The sequence below is a fragment of the Phodopus roborovskii genome, unplaced genomic scaffold (genome assembly GCF_943737965.1).
Source record: "Phodopus roborovskii unplaced genomic scaffold, PHOROB, whole genome shotgun sequence".
NCBI lineage: Eukaryota > Metazoa > Chordata > Mammalia > Rodentia > Cricetidae > Phodopus > Phodopus roborovskii.
In genome coordinates this window covers 96,007-116,691 of record NW_026126525.1, presented here as the reverse complement: position 1 = coordinate 116,691, position 20,685 = coordinate 96,007, and the positions used below count along the sequence as shown (strand labels likewise).

At 39.7% G+C, this 20,685-nt stretch overlaps 1 protein-coding gene across 1 annotated transcript in view; it reads right to left on the bottom strand.

Annotated features, from left to right (window-relative positions):
• Positions 1-4,417: 4,417 nt before the first annotated feature.
• Evi5 (ecotropic viral integration site 5) overlaps positions 4,418-20,685 on the bottom strand; it is a 106,824-nt gene continuing 90,556 nt past the window's right edge. Inside the window, 1 exon segment of the mRNA XM_051198281.1 lies at positions 4,418-5,248. Coding sequence (XP_051054238.1) covers positions 4,943-5,248 — 306 coding nt within the window. The 3' untranslated portion in view covers positions 4,418-4,942.

Below are 20,685 nucleotides of genomic sequence, written 5' to 3'. Positions count from 1 at the left end.
CCTGCTCCAAGAATTTATCTACAACTGCTGGGTTGCATAGTAACATTGTTTAACTCTTTCCAAAAGTACTTAACTGTTCTTCATAGTGGTTCCAGTATAGACTCAGACTCCAATTTTTCCACACCACTGCTAACCTTTTAGTTATTTTCCTTTTCTTTTTTCAAGATGGGATTTGCCTCAAATTTCTGGGCTGCACCTTGCTTCAGAACCCTGAGAACAGGGATTGGTACATGCCTCCATGCCTAGCTCTTTTTCTTTTTGGATAGCCATCCTAACAGATGTGAAATTGTACTACTGTGGTTCACATTTTCTTTTTCACTACTAGAAACAGATTCCATTTCTCCCTGTGTCTTCAAAGGGGTATACATGCTCTTATGAGGGACTCTTGTTGAGTTTCTTCATAGGCATCTAAATCTCTAAGTATTTCTTGACCATAGTGACTTTCATTCTCTGTCCTTTGTGACAATGTCGGAAAGCCACATCCTTTATATGGCTTTAGGGACAGCCCTGACTAGGTGCTGAGGAAATGAAGAAAAAGACAACACAGAAAAGCTGGGGCCAAGTGGACTGGGCTCTTTGATGGACAACCCTCAGGGGCCTGGCAGCTCAGCATGTTTATCACATACAGTTGAACAGAGAGGCGGGCTGTTACATACAGATGAAGGACATACAAATGAATCAAGAGAAAAGCTTTAGAACAGTCTCTGTGGAGAAGCCATTGAGGCCACAAACAACTAGGGTAGGAGAGGGGGACTAGGGTGGGCATTTTCCGTATACAGTATCTGCACCCACACTTGGGTCTGGAGGAAGATTTTTGCCTCTTCCCTGAACCTCATACCACGCAGGAAGGAGCTTGACCTTTCTCTTGTGGTCTGAAGTTGGGGTCCTTGACAAGGTTGTGTCTTGCCAACAGCTCCTTTTCACTGGGGACTTCACTCAGGGTGCCCTCCACTCCACACACCTGGGGATGACCTGCCTCAACTGCAGGTGTGGGTGATACTGGCATCTAGTGGGTTGAGGCTGCGGATACTGCAAACATCTTACAGTATGCAGGGTGTCCTGCAACAAGGATCACAATCTAAATGCTAACAGTTCCTAGGTAGAGAACCATGGATTGTAACTCTTGTAAACTTCACGTATCTTCATTAAAGTGCCACAATAGCACATTGCTGCTTCTGAATTAATGAAACTGACACACATTAACACTGCAGAGGTCACGAAACACATTCTGTGTGATATTTAAAACCACATATTTGAATGTATTACTAAATCCATTGGTGATGTTTTCAATAACCTAAATTACATTTGTGATGAAAATAACTGCCACTAATAATTAAAACAAACACCATGTTCAGGAAGGAAACAAGTCTAGACATCTGGCTGTCTATGAAACTGAAAATATCTACTAGACGTCAAACTCACCCAGACTTCTTGGCACTCTGTATGTAGAGCAGATGGATATGACAACCCCACTGTGGGACAGAGACCTCAGCAGCACCAATCTTCTCTGTGGCCAAATGTTCTTCAATAGTTCTTTGACCCTCCCTTCCCTCTTAAAATGAATAATTTAAGGAATTAAAGTCTTGTAAAACAAGAAACTTTAATTATTTAAAGCAAAGGCACAAGTAAACATTTTAGGTTATCATACAGTGTTACAATAAAAAAAACAACGGTACAATGAAATACAATGAAATTTATAACTTTGCATGTCCAATGTATCTCTGTGTTTTCTCTTCTCTGAAGTGAAGAGGTATACAGATCCATGGAAGTAATGTAAAAATTTGGATTTTAAATAGCATCTACCCTACTTTCAATCACAAATTTTGACTAACCTTAGAATTAAAAAGAAATTAATTTTAAATTAATTTATAAACTTTTAAATTAATTAATAAACTTTCAGGCTAAAAACTCATTGCTTTAGTAAGGAAATTATTGATTCTACAAATGTTGGCCACCAATGTCCAATAACCACGCTAGCCATGAAAAGCTTACAAAAACATAATTGATATCCTTAATTTTTAAAAACTTTAATATTATAGTGCATTATGCAAATGGTAGATGAGGAACCAAATGACTTCTTATGATGCCAGGAGTAACATACTTCAATAGCAGCAGACGTTATTTTCAATCAAAGGCACTGGCTGGAAATGAACAAGCTGCACTGTGCTAATGGCTGGGAAAGGCTTTTTTCCAACATAAACGGCCAGATAGCTGGGATATGATGTTTCAATCAATGGGCAAATGCTGAGTATCAGCCAATTGGCCAAACAATATAAAAACAAACCAAAACAAAAAAATCCAAACAACAAGAATCAAAGTAGAAGTCGTACAAAACATTCTCTTTGGCCTCATTTTTCCATAAAAAAATGTATGCACTGATTTTGATTTTGATAAGTCAGACTTAGGGGTGGCTCAGGGGTAGAGAGCTTGCCCACCGTATGTAAAACCCTGGGTTCTATCCCCAGTAAGGGGGGGGGATTCTGTTGAAGTGCTTCTTGATCCTATTGTCTAGGCTTGCAGACTAGTCTATGTCACCTGGAGTGGCAAGGGTACCAGAAAGGTTGCTATCCCAAGACTGCAACGTTTTCTGTAATGTCATCTCATGTTTACTCCCACAAAACATCCTTCAACTCCTCAATGAAATAAAATTCATCAGTAGGACACATCCAACGCTTCAAGGTCTTCAACAGTATGTTTATATCAATTTTAATGAAATGGAGCCAGTTCAGGGCACAGTATCCTACTGAACCCTAGCACATACAAAGATTTATGTCTAAGGTGTACATGAATTAAAAAAAAAAAAAATTTAAGACAAAATGTTACTATGTTACCCAAGCTGGTGCCCTTTTCAAGTGACCTTCCTGCCTCAAGCTTCCCAAGTAGCTGGAACTGTAGGTATGCACCACTGCATCTGGCTTGACTCACAGACCTTGAATGGATGTTGCTTCTAATTTTCTACTATACAAATCAGAAGAGCATCAATGAATTGAGATTTAATGACCAGGGTTCTTTTACACCTAGTTCCAAACCAGAAGACATCCTAGGAAATTCTCTGGGCTTGCCTGTCTTTTGGTGGTGCTTGGGACTGAACACAGGGTCTTGCTATCCTTCTAGCCCCACTGAGGTTTCTTGATGAAGAGGGTCTAGGTTAAACACACACACCCACCCACCCACCCACACACACAAAAACCACACACACACACACACACACAAAGAACAAAACAGGGCTACAAGCCCTCTTCCTTCACTGGGCTACTGACAGCCTCTTGGACAACAGTACTGGACCACAATGGAGAACCTTTGGACTAGTCTCTGGCAGTGCTGTCATCGACTCTTATTGAGACTTGACTGCAAATGCTAAAGAACACTCATCTAAAGGAGATACTTAGAAAACTGATTTAAATGAAAATTATTTAAGTAACATTGCCAGAGAGCAGGGAGCTGAAAAACTCAGATAGACCTTTAGAAGTCTAGAGAGAGATCTGAATTAATAACCTGCTAAGTAACTAGCTTGTAATTATAGATAAACTTAGTGGGTGCTCCGGATGCAGAAGGCATGTTTCCAAGCTAGGCCACCCTTGCTGGGAAAGCCTAGCTCACAATGCAGCATAAGGTGTTACATAATTTTAGAAAGAAAACTACTTTTGTTTCTTCTCCATTTTGTTAAATATTTTTCTTTATGCAATATTCTGTACAAAAATGTATTTCCACACATACTACATTTTATCTTCCTCTATGGCTCAGGCTACTAACAAAAAATGACATGGAAAACATCCAGTCATCACAGGCTGGCAACCTTTCCATGGGCAAGCATTGTTTCTCAACTTACAAATAACAAGCATTCAGTTTTCTAGAGAAAAAGTATAAATACAAAGCAACAACTAAGAAGAAAGGGCTCTTATGGCTTTATCTGTCAGAAACTAGAGAATTTAAACACAATTCTCAGATTCCCCCCCCCCCCCATATATATTTGCTATGCATCTCGGAACTTACCTAGTGCTAAATCGTATTAAATAGATTAGCATGAAATAACATGTGTTGTCCTCTCTTTAATCGTGAAGCTCATTGGTCACAGATGGAATAAAGGGCTTTGCCAGTAGTGTCTGAACAGAGATCGGTCATGAGACTGCAAGTGTGGAGTGCTGAGTAAAGGTTACTACAGCAGCTACAACAGTAGTGTCTGGTCTGAGTTTAGTTTTCTTTTAACCTGCTATTTACAGAAGTCCTGTTGGAATGCTGAAAGCAGTCACTGTCAATGTTCCTCATGTAAGAGGATGTCAATGCTGGGTGACAGAGATTTATAAGTATGTACAGAAAATACATCTGCAGTTAACCTGCTACTATTCTGACTAACACACACAAGTATGATACACATAAAATTTAAAAACTGAAACAAAAAAACCTTTCAGAGCAGACAATAATTTAGAAATTATACAGAAAAAAAAAGTTGTTTGTGTTTGACAATCTTCAATGACCTGCTGAAATTTTAGGGAAGAAAAAATTATCCTCAAAACACAAGTTAAATCACCTCTATGTTTTGGTCAAATGTCTAGAGACAGCAGCCACCTTGGAAACAAATTGATAAACACAAATGTACAGTTTGTTCAATGAGGATAAAATATTGCACAAGAGCAGTTTTGTTTAAAGAAAATCCAATTTCCCATAGTCCTGAATTTTAAAATGGTTCTTACATTTAGACATAGTAGTATTTTCTAAATAAGAAAAATTAATATTTTGTAATACTGTTAGAACCCCATTTACCAATTAGCATATTCCAGTCTACCATGGCAATGGAAATTCAACAAACATTTGGCAAAGACAGTCATATGAGGCTATAAAAATCAGACATATATGTACACAGGACAGAGGGATGGCCCCCAAACTCTCTTCATGTGACTGCTGCCCTAAGGCCCTCCAGGCTGTCACAGTGACTGGCAGTTGGTCAGACAGTAGTTGAATAGGGCTCTCTTTGTGGGGGCTGTTCCTTTGGAGCCCCACTCCTTTGAGTTACTAGTAAGCCATCTTCTGTTTCACTCTCACTACCATCTGCCAACGCAGGATTCAGAGATGTAGAGCCAGGTTTTCTGTGCAAAGGAAAAGCAAGGCCACTTTCCTGTAAGGAACTATCTATAAAATCTTCATCTGATGAGTGGAACGAGTCATCATCTCCTATCAAATGGCTGACGATGTGGATTCCATCAAAAGGTGGCTGGCTGGAGAAGTTCCTCTGGCCTTTTAGGCACCTGAGCTATTGAAAACAAAATCCAGATTATTAGATATAAAAAAGAGTATAATTTGTATTCAAGGAAGATGATGTCTTGATCTTTTTACTTACCGACATAATGATTTTGAATCCATTCCAATGGAACATAACTCATTTTAACTAACTGTACTAGAAAAAAAAAAATCTATGTACTAGATTTTTATTGTTCTCACCCTACAGATTAAGAAATGGAAACTTGAGAGGAACCTGCTAAGGTTTCACAGGTATAGCAGAGTTTCAATTTCAACTAAAACTTTACTGTACTAAAGATAATATGAACTCCATTTATATATCACCTGATTTCCACACACAGCACAGACGGTCTGGCTGCATTATAAAACATACTGTTCCGTCCCTGGTTTACTCTGAGGTGAATCACAGGTGGCGTATCAGTTTGCCAGCCTATCGGCTGTATTTCTAGAAGGTACAAACTCAAAGATAACACCCATCACTATTACACACACTCTCTTGAAAGCATTTTACCATAATTCCGAAATTATAAAAATGATTCAGAAATCATTAAATTTTGGGATCGTGGGGCTGGTGATATAGCTCAGTTGGCTGAGAGCTTCCCCAGCACACACAAAGCTGTGTGTTCTACCCCCATACCACATAAGCCAGGCTTGGTGGTGCATGCACCTGGTAATCGTAGCACTGGGCAGTGGAGGCAGGAGGATCTGGAGTTTTAATGTTATTCTCAACTACATAATAAATTTGAGGCCCGCCTGCAATATATGAGACTGTCTCTAATTACAAAGGCTGACACACACTGACACTCAAGTCAAATCTGGGGCACAAATGGCCACTGTGTGTATCATTTCTGCTTCTCTCTGCTGCACTTCAGGAAGCAGGGCGGGACTGGACTCTCAAGGATGTAGTTTTTTCCCCTTTCTTCTTTAGCAACCAGACTTCTGTTCTCTCCATAGAGATTTTCAGGTAAAAAAGAAAAGGTAAAAAGCCATCTTGAGTTCAGTGTTGGGAAACTGTTAGCTCTTCTAACTCTACACTACATTCCCCCAAAGCAGAGGTTAGCTGCTTCTTTGCTTAAATTCCATCAAAGCCCACACTTAGCACAACCATGGGCACAAACACCCTTACTATATATTTGGATACTAATCTTGCCCTTGAGAATTTATGCTGCAAATATAATGTTAATTTTGACATTCTTTCATCTGTCCTGCATACTGTCTTTTTTTCCCTATTTAAAACAAAAATTTTTTTAACAAAAAAATAAAAAAAAGCAAAGCCAGGTGGTGGTTCTCTGTGAATTCAAGGCCAGCCTGGTCTACAAAGCTACACAGAGAAACTCTGTCTTGAAAAACAAACAAACAAACAAAGCAGAAGAACAAAAACAATGAAATAGCCACCAAATATCTTGAGGATTAAAGGGCATGCTAAGATACACTTCACGTTCCTACCTTCATCACTTCTACCAACATTTATCCTTGTTCTCAACAAACTCCTAGTCACTATCTTTCAAATCTTGAGATAAAGGCAATGTGAAATAGGCAGGAAGTGTTAAAACACTTTCAAAACTAACGGCTCTTAGAAAAAAAGCCATCGCAGCCTTGCCATGCTGCCTCCTGGCTCTCCTGATGAGACTTCCAGGAAGAAATTCCCTGTTTGCATGTAACAACAGAAGAAGGGACACTGGGCTGGGTACAGGAATTATCTGGCCCAGCTATTCTTTCAGCTATAAAGAAACACCCCCATCTTACAGCAAGAGAAGAAAAGTATACAGAGGGACCAGGAAACTGAAGTAACATGTTGCCCCTTGGCACAACAGAGGGAACTTAAACTCAGCACCAAATCTTCAGCAAAAAGGCACAGAACACCACAACTTCTCAGGGTGTGCTGCCCAGAGCTCCATTACAACCGCCATGCTCTGATGCAACATCCCATCTCTATATTGCAACACATGATTTATAGCTCTGAGTTTTGGGTTCAGTCAGTTAATCTCTTCCTTTCTCTTTTTTCCCCCAGATCCCTCTGAGGAAATATTATGGAACACGTGTCTTCCGTCTTTCCTGGCTGTTACAGAGGAGGGGCGTGGCAGAAGAACCACAACTTCTCAGTTGTTTGGAAAGCTGTGGTTTTCCTTTGCCCTAACAAAACGTATGTTGTAGAGCTCTGTATCAGATGATGTAACTACAGAAAATTAACAATGGGCTGAGTATTCAGTTTCTTAACATCAAAGCTGATGCCTAATGCCTCTTTGAGAACTGCTGACATACCAAACCATAAAGAAACAAAGGTAAGAGACAATGTTGTAAGATTGAAGCTGCTCCTTACCTATCTCTTGCACTAAGAAATGGGCACTGGGTTATGATGAGGAAGGCCTACACAGGGACTGTAAGTGGGCACTTGGACAGGGAATTTTGGGGTACTGAGTATGATTTCGAAAGGGCTGTATATGCACAAATCCACTGGAAGGCTTAATCATGCCCAGGAGCTTTGGTAGAAGGCCAACGATAGGCCTTCTGCAGCATGGAGGCCCTGGCCTTCTGTTGAAAACACAGTATTTGTGAACCTCTTTACCAGGCTCTCAGAAGCTAACTAAAGTTAACAGACCATCACTCTTCCCAAGAAACTGATTTTCAGTGACCCACCCCTATCTAAGGAACCAAAATTATGGAATCTGGGTTTTCCTTGTAAATGTCTCAGGAGAGCCTGATATGTTCAAAGTGTAAGAATGGCTGTGGAGTTCTGGAAGTGCAGTTCAGAGACAGGATGCTTGTCTACTATACAAGCTTTGGGTTTACTCTTGAGTGACAGGAGAATAAAGGAAAATGAATGCCACTGCAGCAGACCCTCTGTTCAAACCAAATGGGGCTGGGCCAACTAGAAGCTACTCTGGCTGAGAAGAAACTCAATGTCAGGACTTGCATTCTTCCAAACAACAAGAACCTCCTTGTCTTGGCTGACATCTCAGTGGATGCCATCTTACAATGCACAGGTAGGTTGTTGTGAGCCAAATCATACCCTGGAGGTGGGTGGGACCAGGAGCATTAAACCAGCTGTTTCCTATAGTTGTCTCTTATGGGGACACAGGCCAGGCTTGGGAATGAATGTAAAAGTGAATAACCCCTGATGCACATCTTAAGTTAAACACTGCTGCTCCAGGCTATGTGTTCCCTTTGTGTTTCTGGTCTTATCAGATGGTCTTTTGGGGCAATCAGGAAATAAAAACAACTGACGAAACTATGTTGCTCAGATAGTCCTGAACTCATGACATTCCTGCCTTTGCCAACCAAGTGCTGAGAGTCACAGGCTGAATCATGATGTCTGGCTCTATGTGTCTTGAAAAGTACAAATAGTTTAAGCAAACTATTTGGAGGCTCGCTGTCTATTAATTCTTGGATAAAAATAACAAATATCCTTATGATACCAACAGAAATGCCTTAATAGTGAAATTCCTAGGTGAAATGAGACATAAGTTTTATAGTCCCTGATCTGCTTTACAGAACTTCTGAACTTCACTAAGAAGTAGAGTGGAAATAGAGGCACCATGACTCAATTTCTAAGTAAAGGAGTCCTTCCAGAAGAGTCTCAAGACCCCAAAAGACAAGTCTCAGATAGATTATACTACAAAGGAGATCATGATCAAGGTGCCTGACTCAACTATTGGTTCTGTCACTTCTCAGTCTTTTTGTTTTTAATTGAAAGTAAGTTTTTTCATACAATATTTTCTTTTCTTGTTTTTTGAGATAGAGTTTCTCTGTGTAATAGCCCTGGCTGTTAGTATTTATCTATCTGTACTGTCTGTCATTGGGGCTCTCACAGGTTATGCCCTCAACTGTAGTCACTAAGAGCATCACCTATGTCTATTCACTGTGTTCCCTTTTAAAAGAACCCTGCCCACCTCCCATCTTTCTCTCTCTCTCTGCTCTGCCTGTCTCTCCTTTTCCTTCCCTGCCTCACCTCTCTCTCTCTCTCTCCCTCCCTTTCCTCTCTCCCATTGTTCCTGTCCTGGAACTGGCTCTATGGACCAGGCTGGCCTTGAACTCAGAGACCCCTGCCTGATGATATGCATCGCCACAGCCTGGCCCTCATACAGTATTTTCTGATCATGGTTTCCCTTCCCCCAACTTCTCCCAGATGCTCCTCACCCACCCAGTTCTAGTCCTTCCTTCTTTTTAGAAAAGAAACAGGTAAAAAAGCAGGCAAAACAGATTTAAAAAAAAAAAAAATAGAAAGCTTAAGAAGAACACACATACACTAACATAAAAACAGAAACCATAATAAACAAGCAATACACCACTAGATTAAAAAAAAAAAAAAGGTGGGATAAAGAAAATGAGACAAAAAGTCAACACAATGCCATTGAGTTCATTTTATGTTGGCCACCTATTGCTGGACATTATACTTAAGTATGGTTAATACTAATTTCTCCTTTGCAAGTAGGTGTCAACTGCAGACTGCAGCTCGGTTGGGGTGGGAGCTTATGTCCACTTCACCCTCAATGAGACCCTGTCTGGCTTGAAACTGTGCTTGTTCGTCAGTCTTAAAACTGGACAGTCAAATATTCCCAGAGATGTAAAGTCAGCATCTAGAGCAACAAAGGACACCGGTGAAAAAAGAAAGCTACATACCTACAGACATGCACACTTACAACCATTTCATTCTTGTGAGGACATGATCTACATGAGACGCTGCCAGGTGACTGCCAAAATGGTCCGCATTATGCCTTCAGTTTTATTATAAATTTATTATATAAATAACATAATAACAAAAGACAAGTTAGAAAAGAAAGCAATTCCACAGTCCATATCCTGTGATAAATTTTAACATTTTATCATATCTTTTGAGAAAGACTCATCTCCTAGTCTTGCCATCTCTCTGTGGTTGAGTGGTACCTCACATAGGAAAGCATCCTAGGGGGAAATTTGAGCCCTGCCCCTAAGGAGCCACAAGTCCTTCCCAGCACACAGCTCTTGGAGCTGCCTGGTTAGTTCTCCAGGACCTATATCGAAAAGCACAAAATCCAGCACAAAGGTTCTATCATTCTGAAGAACTCTGACTTCCATGTTTAAGCCACATGCTAGAAAGGTGCTAAGGGTTCATACCCTCGGGACCACTTAGAAATTTCGTTTCTGGTTTGCCTTAATGTTTGCCAGGCTGGTGGTCCAAGTAGATTTACAGTCTTCACCTGACTACTGACTGTAGCTGAAGAGGATCTTAACCTTTGCCTTCACAGCTGTCGAGAATCAGAAGCGCAGGACAACACAAGGCATAGCTCATGCCTTTAAGAACACAGCACTGAGGGCCTAAGGAGACAGTTCAGTACATAAAGTATGTTGCCCAAGAGTGGGGCTCTGAGTTTACACCCCTAGTACTCATGGAAAAGCTGGATGTGGTGAAGTGCATCAACAGCACAAACAAAATGGGGGGGGGTGTTAGAGACAGGAGGGTTTTTGGAGAATCACAGCGCTCCAGGCTCCATTAGAGGCCCTGTCTTAAGAAATAAAGTAGGGAGCCTGGAAGGACAGCTCAGTGGTTAAGAGGTGCTGCTCTTATAGAGAACCTGGATTGGCTCCCAGCATGCACATGGTGGCTTACAACCATTTGTAACTTTAGTTTCAGGGGTCCCAACACCCTCTTCTGGCCTCCATGGGCATGAGGATGCACATAATATACATACATATATGCAGGCAAAACACTCATACATGTAAAATAGAAATATAAAAACCCTAAATATTAAGTATGCTTCAAAGCTGACTTGCAACTTGATCTTTGACAGTGCTAAAACAGACTACCCAGGAAAATTACTGCTCACATGCAACCCAACCAACGAAACAACAAATATAACCTGATTGCTAGACAAGGGCAGTGACACAGGCCTGTAATCCCAGCCTGAACAATAGTGAGACCCTATCTCACCCAAAAAATAAAAAGCTCATTACATTAATCATTCAGCTACTGAGGACTGAGCCTAGGACCTTGTGCATGATTGAGAACATATTTATGGATAGGTCTGATATTGGAGCAACTCCAAAAAAACATGGAGTGATGGTAGTTAAACATTTATTTTATCTGTTTTTGTTCCTTAGGCTACAGTGAAGATTTTAAACTCTGTTTTGAGCAATTCACATTCCAATTTAGTAAGAGAAAGTTCACAATGTTCACAATCTACACTAAGAAGCTGGTAGGACTCTGAACTGGCCCTAACTGTATCCACTCATTCACCTTTCACATGTTAGATGCAATTACCAGAAAGCAGTCAGGTGAGCACTATCGGGGACCAAGGACACTGGTTCTTACCTGGTGTGGATATCTTCACCGTGTTATGCATTAAGAAACAGTAAAAGAAAGTAAGGCCATGTAGAATGTATGTAAATCACACTATAACAATGAATATACTTACCACTTTAAAAATCAGCAAAACTTTAGCCTTGCATTAACAATAAAGAGATCAGAATTCAGGATTTTTTTAAAGCATGGAAACCCCAACCACTTGGCAATGGGCAAAGGAGAGTGGTAAGATAAATAACCAGCAAAGAATATGGCATAAAACACTTATAGTTAATAAGAAAACAGGAAACTGTTATGTTCATAGTCTGATGAATGCAGGCTATGACAGGAAACAGCAAGTTTCTAACAGCATGATAGTAAAAATTCAAACCTAAAAACTATTGCAATCACTATAGCTATTTCACATTAAAATCACCATGGAGATTTCAGAGTAGGAAGGGGCTCAGAGATGGACAGTCTAAAGCTCCATGGGACTGTATAATCATGAAGTGTGTTTAAGTGTGTGGAAACTTGCCTCCAGTTACTCTAAAAATCAAACCACTATGTTAGGATAAATTTCTTTTGTGAAACAAATAAGTGTCCTTATTTTAGTCTTGAAGCCTCTAAATATAGACCATGACTAAACAGCAGAGAAATCTGTGCTGAGAAAATTTGATCACCTGGGTAAGTAAGTGCCCACAGGGTCAAAAGAGATAACTTGTTCTCTATGTGTTTGCTTTCTTCTAGGCACATTATAGGATATCATTAACTTGTCAAATATTAGGGTTCATTTTTGCACTTGATTTTAAAGAGACACAAGTGATGTTTTCTCAATTTTGAGTCTGAACAAAGAATTCATAAAATTAGTAAGATATTAATAAAACATATTTACAGAGCATTTTATAGATAATGATGCATATTACTTCAAGTTAAAATATCTCTCCTGTGTGTGAACAGAGATTGCATTGTACAGACAAGTACCATGTTCTGAGATTCAAAAAAGAGGAAAGAATATTGGGTATTTTGAAAGACAATCAATCCACAACAAAGTGGAAAAAGCTATCCACACACCTAAAAAAACCCCTAACCAAATGAACTTTGATCACTACTAGAGAAGGTCTGAACTATTGAAGTGAGTCATGTGACGGAGTGAACTGCAAAACAGTTGCAGTAAGTTTCCAAGACTGAGTGAGTCACATCAGATTGGAAGCTCCATCTGTGCATGTGTGTGTGTATGTCAACGTCTGTAAAGCACCCACCTGTTCTGTGCATGTGTGTGTAAGTCAATGTCTGTAAAGCACAGTCTTTTCTGTACATATGTGTTTGTATGTCAATGTCTGTAAAGCACCAGTCTTTGTAAGTTGAAATACATTTCTGTAGGTGATACACAACACCAAGAATTAACTATACGTTACACTTCATACAGGAAAGTAGAGATGAAGCTCAAAAGTCACAGAAATTGCTAAGTTATAAACACTTTACTTCCTCTGCCTAAGTTTAGATAGTTTTGTGTTTTGTCTTTTGAGACAGGGTTTCTCTGTGTAACAGCTCTGGCTGTCCTGAGCTTACGATGTAAACCAGGCTGGCCTTGAACTCAGAAACTGAAATTGGTCTGTCTCTGCCTTCTGAGTGCTAGGATTAAAGTCATGCATCACCACCACTACTGGGCCTGAATTCTTTATAAAATACTTTTAATAGTTTTCCCAGATTTCAGAATTGAAAACAAATGAAAATGGGAAATGACTTGTTGAATTTTCTTTCTTTTTTTTTCCTTCAGCATTGCCAAGCTGATCTTCCCAATTCTGCCCTCCAAGCACAGGAATTACAAGTTTATCTACCACCAGGCTCTAGTTTTTTCTTAATTATCAGCTTCTTTAAAAAGCTATATGATACAAAATATTGTCTATAAATGTTTGTTTTCATTTAAATGGACTTGGTTATATAAAATAAATTTTAAAAAAATATAAAAAGCTGTATGACAGCCAGGTGCGGTGGCTATCTTACAGCTTAGTGAGTTCCAGGACATAGTGAGTTCCAGGACAGCCAGGGCTACACAGAGAAATCCTGTCTCAAAAAAAAAATCAAAAAGGAAAAAAAACAAAAAAAACAAAAACAAACAAAAAAAAAAAACTGTATTATAAACATGACAAAGATTAAAACTAGCAACAAGCACCCAAACCAAAAGATTTCCAGAGAACGCAAACAGGAAACCAATAAAAGTGATCATCTGGAGGTCATGACTTCTTAATCATTGTAAGTCAAAACCCTAACATGCAGTACTTAAGTAGTCTAAGTTAAAACACTAAGACACTTCACTGAAACACTAAGTAACTTTAGGCTTAAAAAAGAATTGGTATAAGGAAGTCATTAAAAACACTGAACATTTAAGAAATTGAAGATTCTATGTAAAAATGTATGAAATAAAATGATTTATTCACATTCAGAAGCAGCAAAGAGCTGTGCACCAGCATGTGAAAAGGGCAAAGAGTTTGGGATCAAGAGAAACTGATCCTGTCCACTTGTTTGCAGAGAGGGAAGGGAGGGTAGCCATCTACAGAAATTGTCTGTCATATATAGGAAGCTGCAAGCAGCCCCACAGACAAGCACAGCCAGCCTACTGCTGAGCATCTTCCTGGCAGCTGATGGATCTTGATAAAATTGAAACCATTAGCAATATTCAGACAGCAGTCTAATGCTGGTGGTAATAAGGCTAGGAATATATGAGGTTCTATGTAAATTTATGACCAGTCACAGGAAATAAATCACTTCACACTTGTTTCACTCTGAACTTTTAAGGCTAGATCAAAGTACCACAAACATTTCATTTGATTTAACCTTTAGCTGAAGCACTAAAAAACACTTAAACTGTTAGCGGTATGCCCTCTTGAAGCTTTTCTTTTCTATCTGAACTGAATTATGTTAACAGAAATTGCCAAAGCCACATGATGGGTTTTTAACAGCCCATCAAATCAAGCCAGTGCACTAATGCCTAAGGAAGGACTGAGCAAACCAGGCTTCTGCAGTCAGTGACCTTGTGTCCGGAGGACGAGCCTGCACATCTGATGTCAGGGTGTCTGTCACATCAACATACAAGTCCACAGCAGGAGCTAATGAAGAGGCAAGATGATGATGCCTGCGCTGGGTCGTTAAGGGGAGACCAAGGTGCGGGTGACACGGTGAGAGGCCCAGAGGCCTTAGAATGTGTTCTGTGTTGAGAAACTACACATAGTTTGGTGGGGCTGTATCTAGGTAGGTCTTGAGAGATTAAAAAAAATAATAATAACTAAGCAGGGACTAAACTGGGAAGAATTTCAATTTATGATGACCAATGACTTGATGAAAGCTATGAGAAACCATGGAAGCAGGACAGTCATGTCATTAGATCAACATAATCATGTGTGACAGTGCTTGTGACAATATAATGTACACTTCTTTTGTGGTTTACTAGCTTGATAGTAACATGCTGGTCTTTACAGTGTCTTTGGAATTGTTTGAAGTACCTTTCTGCTATGAATTTAATTCAACCACTAATTCCTATAAGGTACTGAGGAACAAAAAATTTCCCATACTAACACAGCTAGGGTGTCAACTACATACCTGGCACTGTTGCAGGTCCCAAACTGTGTATTTAGGCAAGCATAAACAGCCTAAATAACTGCAAATTAAATGGGATATGGGATGATAAACAAAGTTAACAGAAACTCAAGACCCAAGTCTGAGGAGGACACATTTCAAATATGAAGTGCCACAGTCTCCTTCAGAAAGTCAATACACTCAAGATACATGATATAGTTATGACTCCCTTTTCAAAAGATGCACACATCTCTACACACAACACATCTGTAAACACTGTAATAGGCCCAATTCATGTACCTCAGGGAATTTCCAAAAGACAAAGAATATCAATTTTCAAGTATGGCTATTAAGTCAGTCACCTATGGTGACACACACTATAATCCAAGAACTTGGGAGAGAGGATTGTAAGTCAGAGGTCAGCCTTGGTTACACAGTGAGACTGTCTCAAGAGTAAGGAAAAAGGGGGCAGGGCTACTGCAATACAGAGACCAGCTCACATATTTGGATAGGCTTTACTATATCCATAGAGTTCTATAGCCATCACCACAACCAACCTCAGGATATTTTCATTACACAAATAAACCAACCAATCACCACACCCTCTCAACTGCCATGTCCTTGTCTTCCTTCTACCTTCTCTTCAACCTCAGGTAGCCACTGATCTACAGCTGTTTCTACAAACTTTCCTCTCCTGTGTGTATGTAAGTGGTATCACTGAATGTGTGGCCTTCTGTGACTAACATTTTTTATACTTTTTGACTGTGTTACAGCACGCATCAGTATTACATTCTTTAGTTGCCTAGTCCCCTTCTGTTATATGGATATGATATATCTGTCCAGTCATCAGCAGACAGATGTCTGATGGTTTTACTTTATGGATGCTATAAACAATACTATAAACATTCATGCACATGTGTCAGTGTGGACATTTCACTTTTCTTGGATATAAAGACAGAATTGAAATTGGTATGCAGGGGGTAAGTATGTTTAGCCTTTTAAGAAAATAAACATTACCTTCCAAAGTGTCTGTACCATTTTCTCTTTCCACTTGCTGTGTACAGAGTTCAGATTTATCCATATCCTTGTCAATGTTTATTATCTGCTTATATGTTCCTGGTTAGTATGAGTGGAAACTTACTGTAATTCTGATTTGCATTTCCTTGATGGTTAGTTATGCTGAATATATTTATTTCCCTTGTGGGTTACTGACCATTTGTGGATACTTTAGAAGATAATTCAAAGAGATTCTTTACTTGCTTAATAAGTGAGGTATTAATCTTTTTATACTGAAACTGAAAGCTTTTTTGTATATTTTATCAGACAAATTTTTACATACCATCTGTGTGTGGGGGGTATACACAGGTATGCACAAGCATGTGTATATGAAGGCCAGAGGTCAAAGTTTACCTGTTCTTTATCATCTTGTTTCTGGTGTCACATGGGAGACTACAGCTTTAACGCAAGCTGTATTTCTTTCCCCAATAACATCATGCTTCAATTGAGAAAGTCAGGTACCAGACATACTCTACAGAAAAAAGCCTCAAAACCACTCTAGACACAGACTAAGTTGCTCTAATTTAAAATATGCTTAATACATTTAAAAACCAGAAAACATATATCTGACAACAGTAGTATACTTAACATATAAAAACCTCTGAAGCTAGGCGCTGGTGTCCCGCACCTTTAGTCCCAGCACTCGGGAGACAGAGGCAGGTGGATCTTTGCGAGACCAGCCTGGTTTACAAAAGCTAGTTCCAGGACAGCCTCCAAAGCCACAGAAAAACCCTGTCTCGAAAAACCAAAAACCAAAAACCAAAAACAAACAAAAAAAAAACCCTCTGAAAACTCAACTTTGAAAAAAAAAAACAAAACAAACAACAACAACAACAACAAAAAAACAAAAATGAAAAAAAAAAAGGGGGGGGGGTTCAGAATTGGAAAAAGATGCAGACATTTCCCCTAAAGACATAAAGGCGAACTGGGCTTTTCAAAGATGATCCACTTCTTTAAGCCATGCAAGGGACACTCATGAGAACCACTGTGAATCTCAAAATCTAAGAGACCAAGGGACAACTGTAAGTTAGAGGCCAGACTGTAGTGTTTATAGTTAGCAGATGGCCTCACCCCAAAGACAGATCAAGTGTTAGGAAGAAAGCAGAAGCCTCACAGACGCCTGGTGGGATGGCAACAGTTACAGCAGTGTGACACTGCTTCAGCTGGTAATCTGGAGTTGACTTATGACCCAACAAGTCTACTATAAAATGTGTACTCAAATTGTAAAGGTCCAATCAGAAGTTTTTATGTGAATATTTATAGTACCATTATTCATGAAAGTCAAAGGGGAATAAACCAATGTTTACCATCTAGTCAGTGGATAAAGTGTGTTATTCATACTTTTGAACATTAAGGAATATAAAAGAAAGAAATACAAACACCTAGGTGTCTGGAGAAATGGCTTAGTAGTTAAGAGCACTGGTTGCTCTTCCACGGAACCCAAGTTCAATTTCCAGCAACCACATGGTAGCTCACAGCTGTCTGTAACTCCAGTTCCTGAGGATCTGACACCTTCATACCAATGCACATAAAATAAAGTTAAATTAATTATAAAAAGAAAGATACCTATTATGATATGGATAACTCTTGAAATCTTTATGCTAAGTGGAAAAAGCCAGTTACACAGGACCAAATATTACATGCTTCTATTTGTATTAAATGTCCAGCATCAAGGAACCTACACACAGAAAGGGGGAAGAGTTGGAGGTAATGAGGAGTGACTGCTAATGATTACAAGGTTTCTTTCTAGAGTGCCTGAAGCGTTCCATGACTAACTGTGATGGCTCTGTGAATGTACGGAAAGTCCACGGAACGATGAACCATACATGGGAACACTGGAGCACACACAACGATTTTGATAAAGTGATGAATTACTTAAATAAAACCAGACAGTCATTTTGAATGTGTGATTCAAACAGAGATACTGGCAGGTAGGAAGTAACTGTCTACTTGAAAAGAAGTTTCTAACTGATAAAAGAAAAATCACCAACAATGTGACCCTTCTACTTGGGGTTCTTCCCTCAACAAAAGTAAGTGATGGCTGCCTCCTTCAGCTGCCACTTCAAACAGAAAGGAGATGCTGCAGTAGGAGCTTAGAACTTTAGGCTTATTTCTTCAGGAGCTACAACTCCTGATAATGTCGTTTTTAAACATGTAAGACATATTCCGGCTCCCCCCCCCCCCCCCGCCAGGGAGCACAAAACCTCCTCCTTCGACGAGGTCAGCATCCGACTCCTCTCCATCCTGAGACCTGCAGGCTGCTCGGTGAAGATTGGGTACTTATAACCACATGACCTCATGAATGCTATCTTATCATATCACAGGTTCCTCACACTGACCACAACTTAAATCAGACAGGCAGCAGAGCAGCAGAAAGTCTGTAATACATACATGGGAAGACATTTCCAGCTGTTCTGTTTGTGGGGAGAGAAAATTTGATTATCTCATGTCCAACTGCATCTGTGAGATACTGTTCATGAAAATCACATGATTTACTGCTTTAAAGGCCATTAGCCACAGCTGGAAATTTTGAGCTTTAGTAAATCTGGAACCAGAAGTTCTGCTTCTACTAAAGGTTTACCTGACACTTGTTACTAATTTGAAAAACAAAACAAAACAAAACAAACCCCAAGCACTAGTTTACTTATTTTTAAAAAGTAACATATAAAAATTAAGTTACTTGCTAGACATGAAAGTTCATGCCTTAAATTCCAGTGCTAGAGGGGCAAAGGCAGCAGATATCCATAAATTTAAGATCTAAAATTTTAGAAAATAAAATTTAAAAAATGACTAGTCATATTCTAAAATCAAAGTTCAAGAAACCAGCCCTCTTAATCTAAGATTAGGCATCATGAAAAAATAAGTGCCAAAATAAAAATATATAAACATTGAAAAAATTTTAAGATGGGGGCTGAAGAGATGACTCAGTGGTTAAGAGCACTGGCTGCTCTTCCAGAGGTCCTGGGTTCAATCCCCAGCACCCACATGGTGGCTCACAACTGTCTGTAACTCCAGTTCCAGGGGATCCAACACAGAGAAATATATGCAGGCAAAACACTAATGTATATAAGATAAAAATAAATAAACGTTGAAAACTTTTAAACACGAAAACCCAAATGTCATGTATTAAAGGTGTTAAGTGGATAATATTAACAAAACACCTCAAATTTAAAAGATTCAAACTGGCTCTAAGACTCTGAAACTCACTTTATGGACCAAGATTTCAAAAAGAATGGAATTCAAAATTGTCTCCAAGTACAAGCAAGGACAAGGACGTAGCTGCATCTGTGGATTTCGTCTTGCTTACAGAGGCTTTGCTTGGGTTGGGGATGTAGCTCAGGGTGGACAGGGCCTACTAACACGAAGGGGGGGGTGCCCTTATCCAAGTACTTTCTATGAAGAATCTTTTCAGTTCTGTGTCAAAAACAGTAAGCAGTGACGTTCCTCTCTGAGATGCAGAGGCTCTCACTCTGATTTATCCCCCACTTTTGTACTCCTTCTACTCCTTGCTGGTCTCTTTTGTAAGCTTTTTGCCTTAAAATATTTTCAAATATATGCCTCTCTATTTGAAATGTCCTCTCCTCCCCTTTCCCTGATTTTCTATTCTTTAATATACAGCATAAGCAGCCCCAGATTGGAGAGAGGCAGAGAGACAGAGAGAAACAGAAAGACAGAAAGGACATACCCTGTGTGCAAAGAGGTCAGTGTGTGTGTGTGTGTGAGACAGAGAGAACACACACCATGTATGTAAAGAGGACTCTGTGTGTGTGTGTGTGTGTGTGTGTGTGTGTGTGTGTGAGACAGAGGGGAGGGAGGGAGGAAGGCAGAGAGAGAGAGAGAGAGAGACCGAGAGAACATACACCATGTATGTAAAGAGAACTGTGTGTGTGACAGAGGCAGAGGGAGGGGGAGGGAGAGAGAGACCAAGAGAACATATACCGTGTGTGTGTGTGCGTGTGCACGCAGGTATGCACAGAAAGACCAGAAGAGGATGTTAGCCATCTTGCTTTACCAACCTATACATTACTCCTTTGAGAAAGGATTTCTTACTGAACCTGGAGGTTGACTATTGGCCAACAAGCAACAGTAAAGTCACTCAATGCTGGCGCTATAATCGTGGGGAGTGTACCAAGGTGTTTTCAGATGTTTGTATTTCACTGTATCACAGGGAATAGCTAAGAGCAGGCAGTAGCATGGTCTCAGGGTCGCTGAAGGGCTCTCTCGCCCTCATTCCATCTGCTAAGAACTATTATAAAACTACAGCATCAAATTTTTTATAACCTAGGTTTTTTTTTGTTTGTTTGTTTTTGTTTTGTTTTGTTTTTTGGAGGTAGGTTTCACTCTGTAGTTCATGCTGGCCTGGTACTTTTGGCAATCCTGATTCAATCTCAAGTGCTAGAATAGAGTCACAGATATCAGCCACTAAACCCAAGTTCCTAAGTTTCTTTTTTTCCCCCTTTCTTGTTTGGTTATTCTTTTGGAGACCGATTCTGTAGTTCAGGCTGGCTTCAGACTCAAAGTAACCCTGTTGCCTCAGCTTCCTGAGCAATGGGATTATAAAT